This window comes from Anarhichas minor, unplaced genomic scaffold, assembly GCF_050575085.1.
Source record: "Anarhichas minor isolate MPS153535 unplaced genomic scaffold, ASM5057508v1 ptg000041l, whole genome shotgun sequence".
NCBI lineage: Eukaryota > Metazoa > Chordata > Actinopteri > Perciformes > Anarhichadidae > Anarhichas > Anarhichas minor.
The window spans coordinates 3,959,135-3,979,185 of NW_027466487.1; the positions used below are offsets into that span (position 1 = coordinate 3,959,135).

General features: G+C 39.5%; 1 protein-coding gene across 1 annotated transcript; it reads left to right on the forward strand.

The window, feature by feature from the left end:
* Positions 1–300: 300 nt before the first annotated feature.
* rorc (RAR-related orphan receptor C) lies at positions 301–19,961 on the forward strand. Its single transcript, XM_076109683.1, has 13 exons — positions 301–410; positions 3,245–3,324; positions 7,846–7,875; positions 16,035–16,120; positions 16,902–17,043; positions 17,145–17,510; positions 17,602–17,703; positions 17,786–17,907; positions 18,293–18,425; positions 18,540–18,647; positions 18,754–18,864; positions 19,402–19,511; positions 19,638–19,961. Exons 1-13 carry the CDS (start codon positions 301–303, stop codon positions 19,800–19,802), a joined length of 1,665 nt encoding a protein of 554 aa, XP_075965798.1. The 3' UTR covers positions 19,803–19,961.
* The last annotated feature ends 90 nt before the right edge of the window (positions 19,962–20,051 follow it).

The following is a 20,051-nucleotide window of genomic DNA, read 5'->3' on the forward strand; positions in this document are numbered from 1 at the left end:
TTGATACATTGGTGCAATCAAGGAGATCTACTTTTCTACATGTCAGCTAACCAGACTTTCAGGCTTCTAACTAGTCTTAATTTAGATGTTCAGGTGTGGGTTGTTAACTGTTACCCCACCATGTGGTGGATGTGGTTGTATTTGAATACGGGGTGGGAATTTACATGTCATGAGAATATCATGACTTCAAATGGAGACACAAGGGGTTCCAAACCCAAAATCATAGCAGTTGTCATTTTGTTCACACGCTGGTTTGTCTCACGCAACTCGTGACACTTTGAACATTTTCCACAATCAAAAATGACTGAGGCGTCTCCGCGATATGCCGTAAAAAGTAACCCTGTCCACATCACAGAGATGTGTGCTGCTCAGGCAGCTACTGCGGACCACGATGCTGAAAAAGTGAATAAGTGAGCACTATTTTGGGTTAAACATATACTGCACTGCCTATATGTTGAAGACACTACATTCTTTGATTTTTATATTGGACTATGAAACATCTAAATGTGAATGTTATGTTAATATCTCTACATCGTGGAACAAAAACAAATTACAAAAAGAGAAAATAGTTTAGTTTATATTTTCTGTAAGAGGGAGTTGTTTCATTCTGCAAATTTAACATCCCAATGTGTTTTTACTTATCCGACCATTTTTAACTGCATTTTGTTGTCACCTAAACAAACAGCCAGCAACTACTCACAACTCGGAGCAAAGCCCCCCTCCTCTTGATTATTTACAAACTATCAGATGACAGAGTTGCAACTCCAGAGACAGTAGCATCTGATGTTGGTGTTCATCAAGCATGTCAATTAATTACGCTGGATTCTAGTAAAAAGGAGCTTGAAATGTATCAGTTATATTAATGTTTGCTGTTCTGTTCAGTCACTACTTGTTATATCGGTAAATTATTAACTGTTAAAATCCACTGACGTTTTTGAAATGCAGCTTATAATAGTCTCTGGCATTTGTTAATATTACTCTTTTATGTGATGTTTAAGTAAATGGCTAATACGCTCTGAATAATCCTTAAATTAATGTGACACTTACAAATTCCTATTCCTATTACATCCATTTAATATACATAAAAGTGTTGCTTGTTAGCCAATGCTGCTGAAAGTGTTTGTTTTCAGTAAATCATTGGTTATGAGTATAGTGAACCCTGCACGCAATAACTTCAGTTCTCACACTGTTTTGTCTGATGTGTGGTTTCTGAGTGTATGGGCTCATCACAGTACAGGCCTGGTGGTCTTCTGAGGGCCCCTCACATCTTTAACCTCAGTAAAAGTGCAGATGGAAATGCTAGTTTGTGTACCTTAGTAATGTGTGTGTGGTGGCGGCGGATGCAGGACAAATGAACACCAGCAGTTTCTTCTTCTCCCCTGAAGGCTCATGTGGTCAAGTTGGGTTTGAGGAAGTGCGTGGGGGCAGTTGTTTTCAACTTTCAGTTAAAACCACCTGCAGCAAGCTCTGTCTACTGTAGCACTTCCAGAAGTGATTTTACTTTAGATAATGCTTGGAAAGCTTTTTTTGACCTTTGATCTAAATTCCTGCTAAAAGTGGAATCACCTGACAGAATAGTGAGGCAGTTATCTTTTTGATTGTCACCTTTGGCATCGGAGCATTGGCATCCAGGAATAAATATTACTATGGGTCCATTTCTTTAACAACAGACTATATTGTGTCGAAACAGTTATCAATTAGTCATTTTACAGAAAATTAATCAGAGGCAACTGTGAATGTCAATCAAGTAAAAAATACTAAACATTTCCACTTCACCGCTCTCTTGTGAGGATTTGGTGACTCATGAGCAGCTTAGAGAAATGACTGGGCTCTGGTAATGGTCATGTTTTTTGAAGTATTTATTGCATGACCTATCATACTGGATTTTTGTGGGCCCTCTCCACCGCCTCTATGGTCACCAACAGCTTTAATTAAACAGGCATGCTCTTCATTGGACAGAGTAGCTGTGGATTACTTGATTGACTCTTAGCGTGTTGCAGTGCTTGAAGAGGTATAAGTGTTAGATCCTTTACTTAAACTAGCATTACGACACGGGAAAAATACATACAATTAAAAGTCCTATATTCAAAATCTTACTTAACTGAAAGTATGTAGCAGTAACTCATACATTGCACACAGTAACATTATTAATGCATACAAATTTAACCATTTTAATGTTGAGGTGGAACAGATTTGAACTACTTTGAATTCATCATATTTTAAGGGGTTTTATCTTAGTAACTAGTAACTCTAGCTGTATAAAGTACAATATTTCCTCCAGAAATGTGGTGAGGTAGAAATATAAAGTAAAATAAGAATACCTCAACGTTGTACTTTAGTAAGCCCACAACACTTGAGTAAATGCAACCAATGACTATTCAGCATGTGTGTCTGGACCCAGTGTATTGTCTTAAAGGAGCATTTAGCACAATGTTGTAAACCGAGAAGACATCGATTATTCATCGTTTTCTTTGTGTCTGTAGTTGATTTCCTACCGCTGATAAAATGAAGTATTGCATACCATTATTAGAACAATCCCCCTCCAATTGCATGTACAGAGTCCTGCAGGTGGTCATAACAAACCGCAAGAGTTATACCAGCATATGAAGAGAGATTTTGTGGAAGTAGGTTTGTTCAATATGAAGTGAAAGGCCAAACCTGCATTGGAGTTTAATGTTTCCTCTATGCATTGGATATTCTCGATTAGTGTGGCGGAAATTTGTGACAGCAACATGGGATTACATTTGTCAACTGAGCACTACAAAGCAAAACCCGATCCGCTGCTATTACGTAACGGCCGGTGACATAACTCTCTCCAGCCTGGGACGGCCAGGGCGCACAGAGAGCGCAGGGAGGGAGGGAGGGAGGGTTGGGGGAAAGACCGAGGCGCACGGCTTGTGAACGGCCGGCCGGTCCAGCTGCACTCTCTCCTCTCTGCTGCTGCCTCGGGGGGAATTCAATTATTTCAAAACAACCCCACAAGAGGAGGTGTGCTGTGTTAACAAAGGGAGGCAGACAGAGAGGGGATGGCGACTGAGTTTTGGGACCCGCTGTAAGGACAGGAATTAGGCGAGATGGCAGTGCATGTTGTCAAATGCCTGCGCCGGCCCGGGCGCTAGAACAACCAACAGGTATGAGCTCGAGTTTTGTCACGTTAACGTCTAAGTCTTATGGCGACAGGTGGAGTTCAAAACCGACTGTCGTTTGACTGTGTGTCTGTGTGTCTGTGTGTCTGTGTGTGTAGGGCCACCCAGTGTTTTGACAGGAGAGTAATGGAATATGAGGAGCCCGACGTGTCCCCCGCTGACAGCCCCCTCAAAAGAGGTAAGAGGATCCATCACTGAGCTTTTATTCTGCAGCTTGTTTGAACTGTTGTGCCTCTACAAGTATTATGCAACTTGCTTGAGCTACTTATAGTTTATTTTTAGTCTCATATTTACATTCTATTGTGTTATTTTTTGTCTTTATGTCGTTCTCTCAGTAACACAAATTAAGCCAATTGTCTCTCAGCATGCCATGCTTTGCCCACTCCCACCCACATCTATCTCCTCCCTCACACTCTTTATCTCATGTACTGCTCACCTTTCCTTCACTGAGTATCTGTCTTCCCTTTGACAAGTGTTCACTATTATCTTCTTTCCCTCCCCTCTCATCCATCCCCATTAACCCCCCTCATCCCTTTCATGGAGTGTGGTTAAGGTGCTGTGAGTGGGTAAGAATGGCAGTAAGCCGGAGTAATCCTTAAGGATTAGTTCTTATTTTTGCTTCCGTTTTTGGTCAATGCTTTACTATTCAAAGCCTCTTCCAGGCTAAAATCAAACTGTTGACTGTCACTTGAGATAAGACACCTTGTCGTTCTGCCACAGAAACACACTGCACACCTTACTCTCATTCGACACCTTTTGCTAGAGTTTACATCCTAACCCTTCACCAATGGGTATAGAGTGCAGAGTGAAGAAAAGAAAGTGAGTTTTTATATTTGGAATATACCAGATATGACTGAAATCAATTTTTAGGAATCTTGTCTAAATGATGCTCAAAACAGCTGGAGCTGGAACACAATGCACAATATTGTCAGACGGAGTGAAAAAAAGACCATTTCAACAACCTTAACGATAACAATAACGATACAGAGGATAAAGATTTAGTGGTTACATTTTTTCTTAAAAGAGCAGCATCAGCTAACTTCAGATACTGGAACTGCTGTAATGGCGTTTCAATCTGGTTTAAGAGAGTTTCAGTGTGGTCGTACAGTTTTTCATACTGCTGATATAGCCCTTCTTAAGGTGACAAATGTCTTGGTTTTAGTGGCGGTTGTGGGTGTCTTCTCACTATTCTTTAGCGCTGGGTTTGAGTCTTTGGTACTGCTCCACATTGCATTTCCTCCTGCCAGGTTAAAACTCTGCTACTGTTCATTATTGGTTCAATTGCTGTCTGTGGTGTCCCTCAGGGATCTGTTGTGGGTCCGATTATTTTCTCTACATACTCTCTATGTTATTCTGCAGTCATTTGTGAATGTATTGGTGTTTATTGACACAATAGTGTCAGCCAGTAGAATCTTTCTCTAAACCAAAGTGATATCAAGCATGATCATTTCTTGCAATAAATCTTAACTTATGGACCAAAAATACTTTCGGTTACAAAAATCACAACCATATTTGGCCTTTCTACAAATGTATTTTGAAACTCCTCAAAGTCATTTTTAAACATTCAGTCAGTCACTTATAGGCCAACATGCTTACATCATACAGAAATGAATTGCTTTCTTTTAAAAAAAACTCCAAAATATCCTTTTAATTCACCTCAAAACTGTGAATCCTGCTTTTATTTTATCACATTTTTGTATATCCTTCCATCCTACGTCTCCTTCCAACCTCTCCTGGTAATCCAAAATCCAAAGAAACAATCCCATTTGGTTTTTGTCTTGGGAGCCAGTGCAATGCTAACTTCTGGGTTTGGCCTTCAAAAACACTCAGCCATGCACCATGCAGCACTCTACTGTTCATTTTAGTCAACAACCTAGTCTAAACTGGACAAACATCCAAACCAGCTTCATCAGGCCGGCTTTAATTGAGTTTACACATGTGTGTTTCGGTTTAAATTATTCAGTATGGTATCATATATTGACTAATTTCATTATATTGTAAATAAGTCAAATTCTTTCGGATTTACTTATGTTAATTATACAGATTGTCATAGACTTAAACACTATCTGCCTTTTTCACTTCTTCTACATTATTTTACATTGACATAAGGTTGAAGATTATTAAGAAGGTAATGGAGTAGCTAATCTGACTTTAATATATGTACATTTTGTATTATGTCTCATGGTTTTGTATTCAGGCGAAGGAGTCGACCTACTCTCTGGGTTCAGTGGTCTTCAGTGCTGTTATGTAACGCAGCAACTGTCACTTCAGCAGTCAGCTTAGATGTCAGTGTAGGGACGTTAGTAAGGTTTTGACTGATGAGTGCTGTTTCAATTTGTGCCTCTGTAATCATGTAGTCTTGTATAGTTTGTTTGTGTCCGTGTGTATGTGTGTCCGTGTGTGGACATGGTGGTGGGTTTTTGGCCTGGATGACAAGTTGTTAAATTTGTACATGCTGTGTCACATTTAGTTTGTACAGAGACCGATGTTGGTGATCACGTTAGATTATTATTTTTTACCAAATTTAAAAAATGACATGAATTTAGCCTGGAATTCTGTATTTTGCAGGTTACTTTAAATCACTTACCCTGGCTCATTTCTGTTGACAAGTTCATGACTTTAAACAACCATCAAGCAACAGCTTTTTTTCTGACATATTGTTCATTGGTTTTCATTTTCAATTAAACAGAACCAACATCCACAAACAACATCCCTCCAATCCCCCCAAAACAATCTTAACAAACATAACATTAATTATAAGTAAGCAAGTAATTAGATATTAGATAAGAGGAAATATTTATAAAACAGTAATAAAAAACACATTACACAGATAAATACATATGGAAGAAACAAAATAATCTATATACACAAGTAGAAACTTTTAAACAAGAATAATATATATATGCAAATAACAATACAGAAATAAATATATCCATAAAACCTGCTTTATAATTTGGTAATCAGATGATAATTTAGATTTGTGCATTTCTATAACTGTCTAATGAAAAGAAGGACAATCAGTCCTTACGCTCCGTTGAAACCATATTAACACAATGCTTATGTATTTAACATTTTAACTTTGGAAACATTTAAATCCCATCAAAGAATAAAAGAAAATGTATTGCTTTTGATTTGGAAATTATGCTTATATTTACCTTAAAAGTTCCTTTTAAAGCATGATTTCATTGAAGATGAATCTTATACATTTTATTTAGCAGTCCCCTTCAACCATTTGCACAGTTAGTGTTAAAATGTCTTCACATTTTCCGCCTGTGTGTGCAATGCTCTGCTTTCATTCCATGCTTTCTGCTTATGAAGCAAAACTGATTTGATGAGGGGAGGAAAACAGTGGAAACCACAGAGGGACTGATGGTGTCAGACAAAGACCGGCTGGCTCTACGTCTTCCATTGATACTTATCTCGGCTGCTTTCAAACCTCTCTGTCACACACACACACACACATACAACTCCAGAAATAAACCCCTTGTTTCAGAATCGTCCCTCCGCCCGTTTACTCACACTCACTGCAATTCAGACTTTCTCACAATTGCGGTCAAACAGGCAGAAAAAAAGAGGACCTATTGCTTCACAGACACCCACCTTCTCTGCCTTTATCTCCTGTGAGTGTGTGCATATGTGTGTGTGTGAGTGTGTGTGTCTGTCTGTGTGTGTGTGTGTGTGTGTGTGTGTGTGTGTGTGTGTGTGTGGGCATGGGTGCCGAAGAGTCACACGAACATAACATAGACACGCAGCATTGTAAATAGGAATCCTCTAATTTAACCTATCAGTAAGGCTTCTTATCTGACCACAGGCCTTTGTACATTGGAAAAAATACTGAAAAAAAAGTAGTGCATTCTGAAAACCCTGTATCAAACTGCCACTAAGGATTTGACAACGAAGAGTTTATCACAGCTGAATCTGTAACTTGAAGCCCGGGTTAGTTTCTGTCACATTTCATGCAAATTGTATTTACTCCCCTGATTAAAAGTGAACCCTGTGTATATAATATTCAGGATTTTACATAGTTATATTCTAATTTGCATATTTAATATGTTTTGTTACATTTGTTACAGCATCACAATGATTTTACAAAATTGTAAACTTGATCTGTCACTGCCAAGCTAACCCTGCTACAATGCAGGTTTCAGTGGTGGAAGAAGTATTCAGATCATTTAGAAACACAAACTTTAGGATAAGCAAAAGTCCTGTATTTAAAATGTTACTGAAGTAGCAGAAGTATTGACAACAAAATGTACTTCAAAAATAAAAGTACTCATTATGCAGAACCCCCACCGGCAGTGTTTATATATATTAGCAAACTATTATTATTGGTGCATCAGCATGTAAGCAGTACGTTTGTGTTGTAGTTGGTGGTGTTGTAGTTGTTTGGTACATTTGCATGTAAAAACTGTAATTGAGTACTGTACTTTAGTAAATATACTTAACTTTTTTCTACCACTGGCAGGATTAAAAAACCCTTTTTAAAAAGTACCAGTGTGCTGTTTAGTCCTGGGTTGAATTTGGGGTTTTGCCTGAGTTTAAATGTAGTCTGTAAAGCTCATGAATACACTGCATGTTGTGTTTCTGTTTCTAAAATATTCACCCAGATGCACATATTTAGTGCAGCTTGTAGTGAAACCTAGGTTCACAGTAAGTGTTGTGTAGTTTTGAATCACTAACAACATTTCTTCTCCCTCAGGAGGAGTTGTGTCCAAGAAGACTCATTTGAGTAAGTGCTTTACGAAATATGTTGTGTTGGCATGTATGTGTGTCTGAATGTGGTAATGACATTGCTTGTGTTTGTGCTAGATATTTGTGCATGCATTGCGGTTGACTTCATAGTTAGTGAACATACAACATTGCACCTGTACAAGACAAGCAAGACACCAAACACACACACACACACACACAAACACTGTGTAGTGTCGCTGCATTAGCAACACAGTGTGTGTGCTGTGTGTTGCACCTGTGCTGCACCCCTCACACACACACACACACACACACACACACACACACACACACACACACACACACACATACACACACACACACACACACACACAGTGACGAAAATATCAACTACCAGGGCTTTGGCATCTGAATGCAGATGACAGAGATAACGTCTCATCTTTTTTTAACTTCTTTGGTTTAACACTTTCTGCCACAACTTTAGCACACCTGGGTGTGTTATCAAGCGTCGAGAAGCTGTGTAACACACGCCAACCTTTGTGTTGAGCGGTGTGACGATAAACATATTGATCATAAACAATGATGATTCTTGTGATTGTTGCTTGTGAGTGAGAGCACATGTACGTATTGAAGATAGCCATGGTAGTCTTGTGTTGTTCGGTGCATCAGTCAGGTGTTATGTATACTGTACATACTCTGCACTTAACTATACGTTTTGAGGCTCTTGTACTGTACCCGAGTATTTCCATTTGCTGATACTTTCTTTTTCTACTCGACTACATTCAACATGGAAATATTTTTCTACATTAATCTGACTTTGAAGAGTTTACATGCAAACATATGATCACCAAACAAACTATGATGCATTGTTATAGATTAAACGACACAACAGTATTCAAAGTAGTTAAAATCCACCGTGACCAGCTGCAACATCAAAATGCTGCTCACATCTTAATGCAGCATTAATAATAATCCATTAATGTGATAACGTGCTGTGATGGGGGCCATTCCTTTACTTTAAGTACACTTTAAGTACATTTTGCCGGCAAAACATTTGCACATTTAGATAAGTACAATTTAGATAATTCAGTTATAGGAGAGTACTGTAAAAGAATGTTTTTTCTGCTTATCTCAATACTTTTATCTTATTTCTGCCAGTGTAAATAAACAACCATGTGCATCATAAACATCAACAAGACAACTTCAATTACACTCATGTGTGAGTAACAGTATATAAATCTTACTTTACTGAAATATTTTTGTAACTTACTTAGCTTATTCCTGTTGAAAATAGTTTAGTTAAAATTCTCAGAGAGAGTCCTAAAGGTGCCAGACACTATAAAGCAGATTTTTTTAACGTGTGGTGAAGAGTGAGGGGGTGAACGATAACAACAAAGGAATAAGGAAAAAGTACCTTGAGAAAGAAGCCAGGGCAGGGGACAGCCCCCCCCCCCCCCCCCCCTTTCTTTCTCTGTCTCCTCTCTCTCTGCCTCCTCTCTCTCTCTCCGTCTCACACACACACACACACACACACACACACACACACACACACACGCTAACAAGGAAGGTGAGGCGGTGACTGTTACTCAAAAGTCTGAATAAGTGTGCTTAGAGCTGCAGTGAGCACCAGACACGGCTCGCTGAAGGAAGAACGAAAAAAGACAGAAGACAGACTGAAAGGATAGACGGTGCGAAAAAGTGTGTCAAAAGAAAGTATTGTTAGACAAAGTGAGAGGACAAGTGAGTTTGTGAAAGTGGGACAAACGTCTGAGACAAGTGGAGGAGTGAGGATGATGCGAGGTAGGGATGAAGTTTTTTTTGGCGTGTCTGTGTGTGTGCGCATGTAAGTGTGTGTATACGTGTGTGGGCAGTCTAATCAAAGATATTTTATCAATTAGATCAATTGTATGTTAGTGTTCAAAGTTTCTCTTCATCAACCCTGATTGTAGAATTTATTGAAAGTGATTGTATGACTGTGAAGTGATGCTTCTGATGCATCGTATTGTTATCCGGACCAATATTGTCACTTTTAGGTTTAAGGCAGTTTTTCAGTTCAGGTTTCTATTTTTCATTTTTGATGTAACACTAGGTTGAACAGTGAAACAAAAAGTTCAAAGTGTGACAATTTTGCACTGACGTCAAACTAATTTGAATGTTTAATTTGATGTTTCAACTTGTTTAAAGTACCCTTAATGAAGGCAGATGTTCTTATTTGTTTTGAAACGTAATTGGGTCTCTCCAGAGTTCTTGATTGGCTGACTGTTGTGTATGTTCACATCAATATATGTGTTTCAGTTTTAGGATTTTGGTTACATGACTCAATTTTGAGCTTCCTTTGATGCATTTAAGATTTGAATCATGTCTCAGATATTTCTTCACTCTCTCCCTCCCACGTACACCTCAGAACGCTGAGCTGATGTAAGATGTTGAGAACCAGAGTGCAATAAGTTAAAATGTATATTGTTTTTAAACAAATTCCATACATTTTGAGTTTGCTGCAAAACATGTTTTGTTTAGACTCATCATATTTTCGTGATAAGTAATATAATTAACACATGAAACTTATTAAGGCCCAAGGGACCAGGTTCTAAAATTACATTTGAAATGTTACAAACTTGTTTGCAAACACTTTCACCGAATTGTAATCAAAGTAAAAACGAAAGAGACAGGAAAACAGGATGCTTCACAACCGCAGTGCATCAGTTTGAATGGACTAACTTCACACACATACAATAGACAGGTTGCAGAGGAAATGCTGATATTATTGTGAAAATGTGATCGTGAAAATGATAAAAGAAAATCACATTTGTTATACGAATTAATTTAAAATGAATAGAATAAAAACACACAACACGCAGAAGGGAAGAAACAATAAGAAATGAATAATCTTCTCCATGCAAGTTGCTTACACACTTGTTCTCTCTTGCAACCTGCAAACACACACACACACACACGTGTAGATGCACAAGCACACACAGATCCGCAGCTGCTTTTTAGATGGCGCCTAGATATAGCATATCTCAGCCCTGCAGCTGTGTGTGGATGATGTGTGCATGAAAGAGAGAGAAGGCTCCCATTGCCGAAAACAGAACTTTTTGTGTCTTCACTTCATCAATGAACATATATTCATCTAATTCATTGGTTTCAATCTTACAGTGGGCTTGATGCCGTCAGAATTGACGCACACACAAATGTCATATGGCTTTGTTGTTCTGTTCGGGGGGATTCCTACGTAAATTGTTATACAGTTTCTTTATCAGAAAGGATTTCCTTGTGCCTCTGTGCAGCACTTCCAAAGCGGCAAAAGCGGTTGGCTTTAGATCAAAGCTAACATGAAAATCGCAGGTGACACATTCGCCCCAAAATATGGTAAAAGAACACTTGGGCTGATTCATACACTTTGCAACTGTCAAAACATTACTTCTTTCAAACACCCCCAAATTCAGCCTGCACTTCAAAGTAAAATATGGTTAATCTGGTGCTAATTGATGTTCAGATTAGCTTTGTTAGTTCACATTTTCTCAGATAAGGTATTGTGGTTAGTTGCTCTCACTTTGTTGGTGTCAAATAATGAATGAAACTCAGTAGTTCTCACATAAATGTGACAACCAACACAGTTTGAAGCGTAAAGGTATTTAACACCTTTAAATCTGCAGTCAGCGTTGCAATAAATGTAACCAGAAATGTCAAGTAACAAAGTATTCAATACAGACGAGTGGTAAGAAATAGTTCTTATTAAAATACCCTAGTTTGTCATGATTTGCACTAATGTGTTTCTTTCTCTTTTTGTAAGGTTTTGTTAAAGATCATTAAATACAGTTAGAAATCATGGCTTTTAAAATAAATGAATTATTGCTTATTTTAATTTTGTGTCAGTAAGTCAGAGAGATCTTTTTCTGCTTTGCACGGCAGGACCAATGAATCTAAAGTTGGATTTTGAATGATTATTTTTGATTGAGAAAAGCATGCATTTTAGATATGATGCTATTTTATTTTGTTAACTACAAAGATGACATATTCTACTTTACCCCCCATATATATTTTTTAACAATATAAAATAGATTGTGGTTGTTACGCAAGTAATGATGAATATTTTAAACGTCTTGCCTCAGCAAGTTTTTAAATTCAAATCTTTAAAGTATAATTTATATGAATTACTTGCGACACTAACTTAAAAAAAGTTGTCTTTATTATTAATAATAATAAGTAAAATAAATATCTAAACTATTTTCAATCATGGTACACACATTATTAAAACATTTAACTTGCAGGGATGTTGTAGATCAGTTAAATGACATTCCTCCTAACCCGGGTTTAATAACGTGTTGTTTGAAAACTTTGGCATCTGCATTCAGATGCCAAAGCTCTAGTAGTTGATATTTTCATCACTGTGTGTAAGTAGCGTATGTGTGTGTGTGTGTGTGTGTGTGAGTGTGAGGGTGTGAGCTGCATACAAACTTTGTTTGCACTCTTGCTTACGCATGTACCGAAGCTTCCGTCAGAGGAAAGTTTTTTAGATTTTTTGTCCGTTTACAGTCTAAGAACAGACTGCTGACGGAGTGATTTTAGGCAAGAGATCGTCCACACATGACCTCAGCCACCCCACCACCCACACGCACAAACACGCACACCGTTTGACACGAAAGTGGTGAGCGTACTGAAATACACTCTTTCTAGGTTGAAATCCAGAGATCAAAACTTTCTTTATGTTTTTCTTTCTCCGGCTTTTTTCAGTATATTTAAGGTCATACATATATTAATGACTCTTTTTTGCCTTTTCAGGCTTGTTCAGTGTGATTTATCATATTAGGAGGTAGCTCACTTTACTTTGTCTTGTCAACAAGCTTAAGAATCACAAAAATTGAGAACCAAAGTTATTGTCCAGCATTCAGCAGGAAGTCATTAAACTCACAAGAAACCTGTGAATGTTTCGCAATGTCTATTTGCTTTTATACACGGAAGCTTCCGTTGTATATGACGACAATGATAAATGTACTTTTTAAGCCATTGATAACTCTAAATCCTGATCAAAAGACATAAATCAGTCCACGGCGTCTCGTATGCGGAAGCGTGGGAGGTGGCGCTCTTTTATTTTGACAGACAAACCAGAACATTTCCACCACTGCTCATCTACTGTACTCAAACATCTTCACTTGATAACATCATCTCACACAAAATCAATTTTAGGATTGATTGGAGTGGTTGTTTTGTTTAAATGATCTCACTTCAGTATGAATATGGAAATATAGCTTTATGTGGTGCATTTATGGTTGGTTTCATACTGTACGTTGTTACTAGAACGTAGTGGAAATATAAAATGTTGAATGTTAGTCAAGACATACTGTAAGTCATGATGCAACAAAAGTAAATAGCGTTGCTTGGATAAAGCACACTGAAAAGCTAAAATATTTCTTCATTAATGATTGAGCACATGAGCACACAAGATCTATAGTAAAGATATATGTTTAACATTATTAATTGGCTCATAACCTGAGCAGCTGAGCAGAGATGCCACATGAGGGTAAACCAATATCTGCTTTAGGCATTTGCCAGTAAAAAAAAGAAGAAGCTAATTTAGATTAATCTTTACATGTAAGATAAGATAAGATAAGATAATCCTTCATTAGTCCTGCAGTGGGGACATTTACAGGATTACAGCAGCATAGTGGATAGTGCAAACAAGAGACATAGTAAAAACAAGATCAAAACAAGTATTGTTTGACAGCGGCAGGAAGGAAGGACCTGCGGTACCTCTCCCTCACACAGCGGGGGGTGAATCAACCTGTAGCTGAAGGAGCTGCACAGACCTGCTAGGGCGTCCTGCATGGGGTGGGAGGTGTTGTCCATCGGGGATGATAGCTTAGCCCTCATCCTCCTGTCTCCCACCACTTCCACCGTATCCAGTGGACACCCCAGCACACTGCTGGCCTTCTTGATAAGTTTGTTAAGTCATAAAAAATGGCTGATGCCACCACAGAGTCAAAGAAGGTCCTCAGGAGTGCTCCCTGCACTCCAAGTCTTTTTTTTGTCTGTATTGGCTGCTAGACACAATAACTCTTCTCTGTCACTGACAGAGACACTAATGGAAGAAATAAAGGTGGTTTAGTTCAGTATTTTATCTCTCCATCTGTCTCACACACCAGGAGATGCTGGGTGTGATTGATCTAAGCCTGTGGCTGTAGATAACAATGTAAGACATAAAAAAAAAGCTCACAAGAGCTTCAGTATTGTCCGCTCTTAAGTTAATTTCCACTTACATATACTGGTGTCGTGATGTAGATTCCCTCTTTTGCAGGTGTTTTTTTTTTTTTTGCAAGTATAAAAAGGCCCAAAAATAATTCATGATTTAACTTGATACTGCTTTAGATACCGCGCTCTGTAGTTAGGTTGATATATTAAGAATTATCAGAGCTATGGACGAGCGGTATATGTGATGAATGTGTGTGTGTGTGTGTGTCTGTCTGTCTGTGTGTGTGTGTGTGTGTGTAAGTACGTGTGTGATTAGTGAAAGGTTGTGGGTCACGGTGGACTTCCTGTTGTTTGAGGTTAATAATCAGAAGTGAAATAGTGAGAAAAAAAACCAGAGACCACTCATGTTCCCTCCGCCTATCTTGCGCGACAGAAAAAAATACAATCATAGTCACAGCTCAGTAACTTTAAATGATATTTTATCATATACCGTATATGATGTTTAGCTTGCAGGAAATGCTTCTGCTGTGTTTATTTGAACCAAATCATCCAGTCATATTGGAGTGTCCGTAACTTCTTGTATTTGTGAAATACTCGAATCTTTATCATGGGGAATCTTGAGGTCAATCAATCAGCTATTGGTAGAAGCAGCAAACTCTCATGAGTGTTTGTGCTTCGTTACACATTGTACTCTACGTGTGCATTTAAAAAAGTGTATTTTACCTCAGACCGGCTGTCCTCCTCGGGAGCCTTCAGGTAATCCCTGTGGCACTAGATAAAGAGGGCACACACTGACACACTAACACACACTCGTGAGAAAATCTGACACAGTTATGCACGGAAATGCAAATACTTGTGTATCAGACGTAAGAGCTTGTCTCGCCGAAAAGAATCACACGCCGTATGTGCATTTGTGGAAGGAAGAGAGAAGATGACAGGAATAGATAAAAGGAGATTATCTAGTAAAGAATGGCAATGCTATAAGCTGTTCTTTCTGGTTGTGTGTCATTCTATATTACTATAAATTCATTATATCAAGTAATTATACACAGTACTCTATCATTTTATTGGAGATATGTTTGTCAGGACATACTATAAAACTGTTCACACCTGTCACCAACACAGACTTTTAGACTTCTCTGGTACTTTAATGCATCAAATAACATCTGATTCTGACAAAAATCGCCACTAAGCAAAAGATTGAGGGGCGTGAGAGCTCCCAGAGATCAGGGGCACGAAGGGGGGGAGGTGAGAGGGGGGTGGGCCGTTACTGGCAGTGATGAAGCTAGAGAGAGTGCATTACTGGCAGCTGTGTCCTTTATGAGCGAGACAGAGATGGATTCACAAAGAAAGAATTGACATGAAAGAGGGACAGTCAGAGTGGAAGAGAAGCCAGTCAACCACTTGAAAGGACTCTGAGGTTGACACCTTCATATTCTTCGCCTTTCTCCATTTGCAAATATTCCACGTCCTCAGAAGACTCCTCTCCTTGCCGTATTTGATGTTATTTTCTTCATTATTATTAAGGCAGGAGGTGTTTGAGAGGAAAATACCTTTGGTTCACTCTGGTCACACAGCAATTGATAGATGTTTAAGGGGGAAGTACAGCAGAAGTTCTCACAGTGGGAATTGCTCAGATGACTTCTTTTGGTAAAAATATAATGTGTCATTCTGATGCGTGTTGGCTTATGTTACTTCAACTGTGAGAAGCTGTGCGCTGATGTTTTCATGGATATTAAAATGATTTTATGAAACAGACAGCATGTGGAATTCTTCAATGTTATTCCAAGAACATGAACTATTGCACTGTTTAATTTCATTGAGAAATTTTAGCTTTTCATATGCTGTTCAGCTACTGCATGAATGATACTGAAGATCGAGTTGGCTCAGTAGCTTCGTCCCTCCTGGTGTGCTATCTGAGTGAGTGTGAAGTGGTACCCGCGTGGAGGAAAGTAGATGTGGAATGCACTTGAAAATGTTAACACTGCTTTTACTCCTGTGTTTGTTTAGCCCAGATTGAGGTTATTCCATGTAAGATCTGCGGGGATAAGTCCTCTGGAGTGCATTATGGAGTCATCACTTGTGAGGGCTGCAAGGTGAGATGACCGCATCCAACACACACTGTACAAACACACACACACAAGACTTATCGGTATTAAAGGAGCATTTCATAATTTTGCTCGACTAGAAACTAGACCAAGACTTTGAATGGGTTGAGACCAAGTCAAGACCAGGACCAGACTAGTGTGAGTCCCACAAGCCCATCGTCACTCCTCAAGCTGTGAATGATCCACATTCCCATAAAAACACCCACAGAAAACAAATAAAGATTTGTTTTCATTCACCTCTTACTGTATATTGTCATATATATATATTGCATGTAAATTTGAGGAGTGCTTATGCTTTGCATGTTCCACATTTTATTGTAAGTGTGTCATGCAGTGTGGGACTCACACTGGTCCAGTCTTGGTCTTCACTCAGTGTATAAGTGTACCATGAGAAATATCTTGATAAAATAATCAGAAGGCATTGCAGAGGTGAATTTTACGTGTGGGGATTTTCTTTTGTTTTCTTTTGAGCAATCACAGTAATGATGTCACCAAATAAATTAGACAATGCACAGGCAATTTAGAGATATCCCCACAGTTGTGGTCTTGACCGGTCTTGATATAAAATCTTGAGTCCTCTTTGTCTGAGACGGAGACCGAGAGTAAACATGCGGTCGAAAAGTCTTGAGACCAAGACCGATCTTAAATAATACAACCCTGTCGATTATCACGTGTTCGTAAGTCGTAAATGTCAGTATTTGGTATTTGCCTTAAAAATCCAGTTTCTGTTGGGCTTTGTTAATCATGCCATACTAACCCTAACCCTCAGGGATTCTTCCGGCGCAGCCAGCTGCCTACCGTATCCTACTCCTGCTCCAGGCAGAACAACTGTCAGATCGACAGAGCCAGCCGCAACCGCTGCCAACACTGCCGCCTGCAGAAGTGCTTAGCAAAGGGCATGAGCAGAGATGGTGAGACACAAACACACCGACATGCAGACCGACAGACAAAATATATACTCCACTCACAGCATTTGTTTATTTTCTTGTGTTCATGTTTTTGTCCTCCTCAGCTGTGAAGTTCGGACGGATGTCCAAACGTCAGCGTGACTCTCTGATTGCTGAAGTGGAGAGACATCGACAGCAGCAGCAGCAGCAGCAGCAGCAGCAGCAGCTTCAGGGAGAGGCCCAGTCTCTCTTGTCCTTCTCCACCAAGGCCCGTCAAGACCGCTCCCCACAGCTCCTTCAGCCCATGGCCTCAACCTACTCTTTCACCGGGGAGGCCGAGCTGCTGTCCTACACCGCTGATGTTCACCCTTACCTGGTCTGCTCCCCGAACGAGTCGCAGGTGTCGGGTATGATCTACCGAGGCTCCGGTGTGTCTCCCACATCGAGATCCCAGGCGAGGGGGGACAACAGCGGACACCTTGACATAAGAGGTACGGCTCTCATGTGTGTACACACATCACACTTGTGTACGTTGTCCTTTTCTGCTTATTTCTCATTTCTCTTCTTTATTCCTCATGTCAGGGTTTGACTCCAGACAGCCATCTCATGATCTTGTGGGGATTCATCCCTACAACCCCGTGGAGGATTCTTACAGCCTCTATCCTCACTCTCTGAGGAATATAGGTGAGCAAACAGCACGGTGGGCTAACGTGAAAAATGGTGTGTTGAATATAAATATTTACAAGTGTTTCTTTTTTATTTTCAGATGAGCTGTGTGCCAGCATTGTGCGTTCCCACAGAGAGACCAGCAAGTACAGAGTGGAGGAGCTGCAGGCTCTCAGATGGAAGCTGCTCAGCAGAGAGGAGATCCAAGCCTACCAGAGCAAAGTATAACCTGACCACTGTTTTCTGGTTCTCAGACTCCCTCTCACATTTGTGTGCCCTTAAAAGAAAACACGTCATTTCAAATGATCTTGAGGCTACATTTGATTCATTAAACAGAGAAACTGTCATTTTCCCTCTCCTCTTCTTCTTCCTCTTTGATCACATATGAAGCTAATGCTTCTCAGCAGCACATATGTTATAATATTTAATTGCATTTGACAAATAGATACAATACAGAAACATGCTGTGCTACCTCCAAGCAAAGATCAGTAGACTGGACAGTGAGGATGACTTTATGTGTGATGAGTAAAATAATTGAGTCTCTATTTGGGTTGATTTAAATGTTATGTTCAAATACACTCACCCTTCAATATATTTTCTCTCCCAGTCGGTGGATGAGATGTGGCAGCACTGCGCTATCCGACTGACTGATGCCGTGCAGTATGTGGTGGAGTTTGCAAAACACATCCCAGGTTTCCGTTTGCTCAACCAGAACGACCAGATCGCTCTCCTGAAGACTGGTGAGTTTACCTGTCACTTACAAAAAGTCACCGTCAATCATAATCTAACATGCTTTTATTCTCTGTTTTACCTTCTTTTAACGCATTCTCCCCCCCCCCCCCCTCCTCCCTCAGGCTCGATGGAGGTAGTTCTGGTCAGGATGAGTCGCTTTTTCAACACTGAGAACAACACCATCTTCTTTGATGGGAAATTTGCTGGAGCTGAAGTCTTCAAGTCTTTGGGTGAGGATTTCTCTACACGCAAAGGCAGTTCTGAAACCATTCGTGCAGTGAGCAGAATACATAAATATGGTGCTTTATCAATGCTCTGTGGTTTGTTGTCTTGCAGCCTGTGGTGATTTAATCACAGCGGTGTTTGACTTTGCTCACGGTATGTGTGATCTAAAGCTTACGGAGCAGCAGATTGCTCTCTTCAGTGCTCTCGTGCTGATCAACACAGGTAAGATCAACTCACCTGTGCCTCCATTATGTTGCATGTTATTCATTTACATAAAATAGTGGGAAGACACTATAGCAGGAGTTGATTACCAGCAGGACAAGCAACATGCTTTGCAATCTCAATCAGGCAACATCCACTTAATTTTGTTTAACTTTACGAAGCAGATTTTTCTTTCCTTGTTCTGCGGGATTTACCCTGGTCCACGTGTCAGATTTACTTTGATGGTTATTTATAGCTTTATCTAGTCTGTGTCAGTGTCATGATCATCTTTAAGACCAAAACGTTAACATTTTTGAAAATACTGCTTTTTGAAGAAGCTTCTCAGCTTTCCATTTGAATCAAAACTATAAAATGTTCCATCATATTTTATTCATTCATTCATTCCCACACAATTAGCCTCTCTGCCCCCCCAGTGGCAGACAAGGTAATATAACAGGCCACACAGTGAGCCAGGACTATTCACATGATTGTTGAATGATTTGAGTGTATGGTAAGGTTTTAAAACAAATTAGCTTATTTTTTTGTCTTTCTGTGCAGATCGTCCGTGTCTGGAGGACAGAGGCAGAGTTCAGCGAGTGCAAAGAAGCGTGGAGTTTGGACTCACACACATTCTACACCGAGACAACCAAGAAAGTCTAATGCCCAAGGTACATGTCTCAGTACAGAGCAGATACTTTCTCTTTATTTACTCTATCCAAACACATTATGCTTTTACCTGCATGTTCCTCACTGCAGACAGCATATTTCTAACTTTGTTTGTGTTCTCCCTGCAGCTGTACCAGAGGATGTCAGTGTTGCGTTCACTATGCAGTCTGCATATGGAGAAGCTGCACTGGTTCAGTCAGCGTTATCCGCTCACTGCTCACTCGCTGTTCCCTCCACTCTACAAGGAGCTGTTCGCCTCTGAGGCAGAGCTGCTGCCGGGGACCACTCAATGATGATTAACCAGTATACGCAAAGTCATACACACATGTTATTTTAAGTCTCTTCATTATATCCTGACAGAATCTATTTTTCTAATAATTCAAATAAATGACAAAAGAGCTTTTTGGTAGATTGTGTCAAACATGAATTTTAATATTTTGATAGCTTAAACCTATTTTTATTATTCCAGGGAAACATGCATTTTGTTGTTGTTGTTTGACAGCTCCTTGTCAGTGAGGCACAGCATTCATTTTCTCTGGATA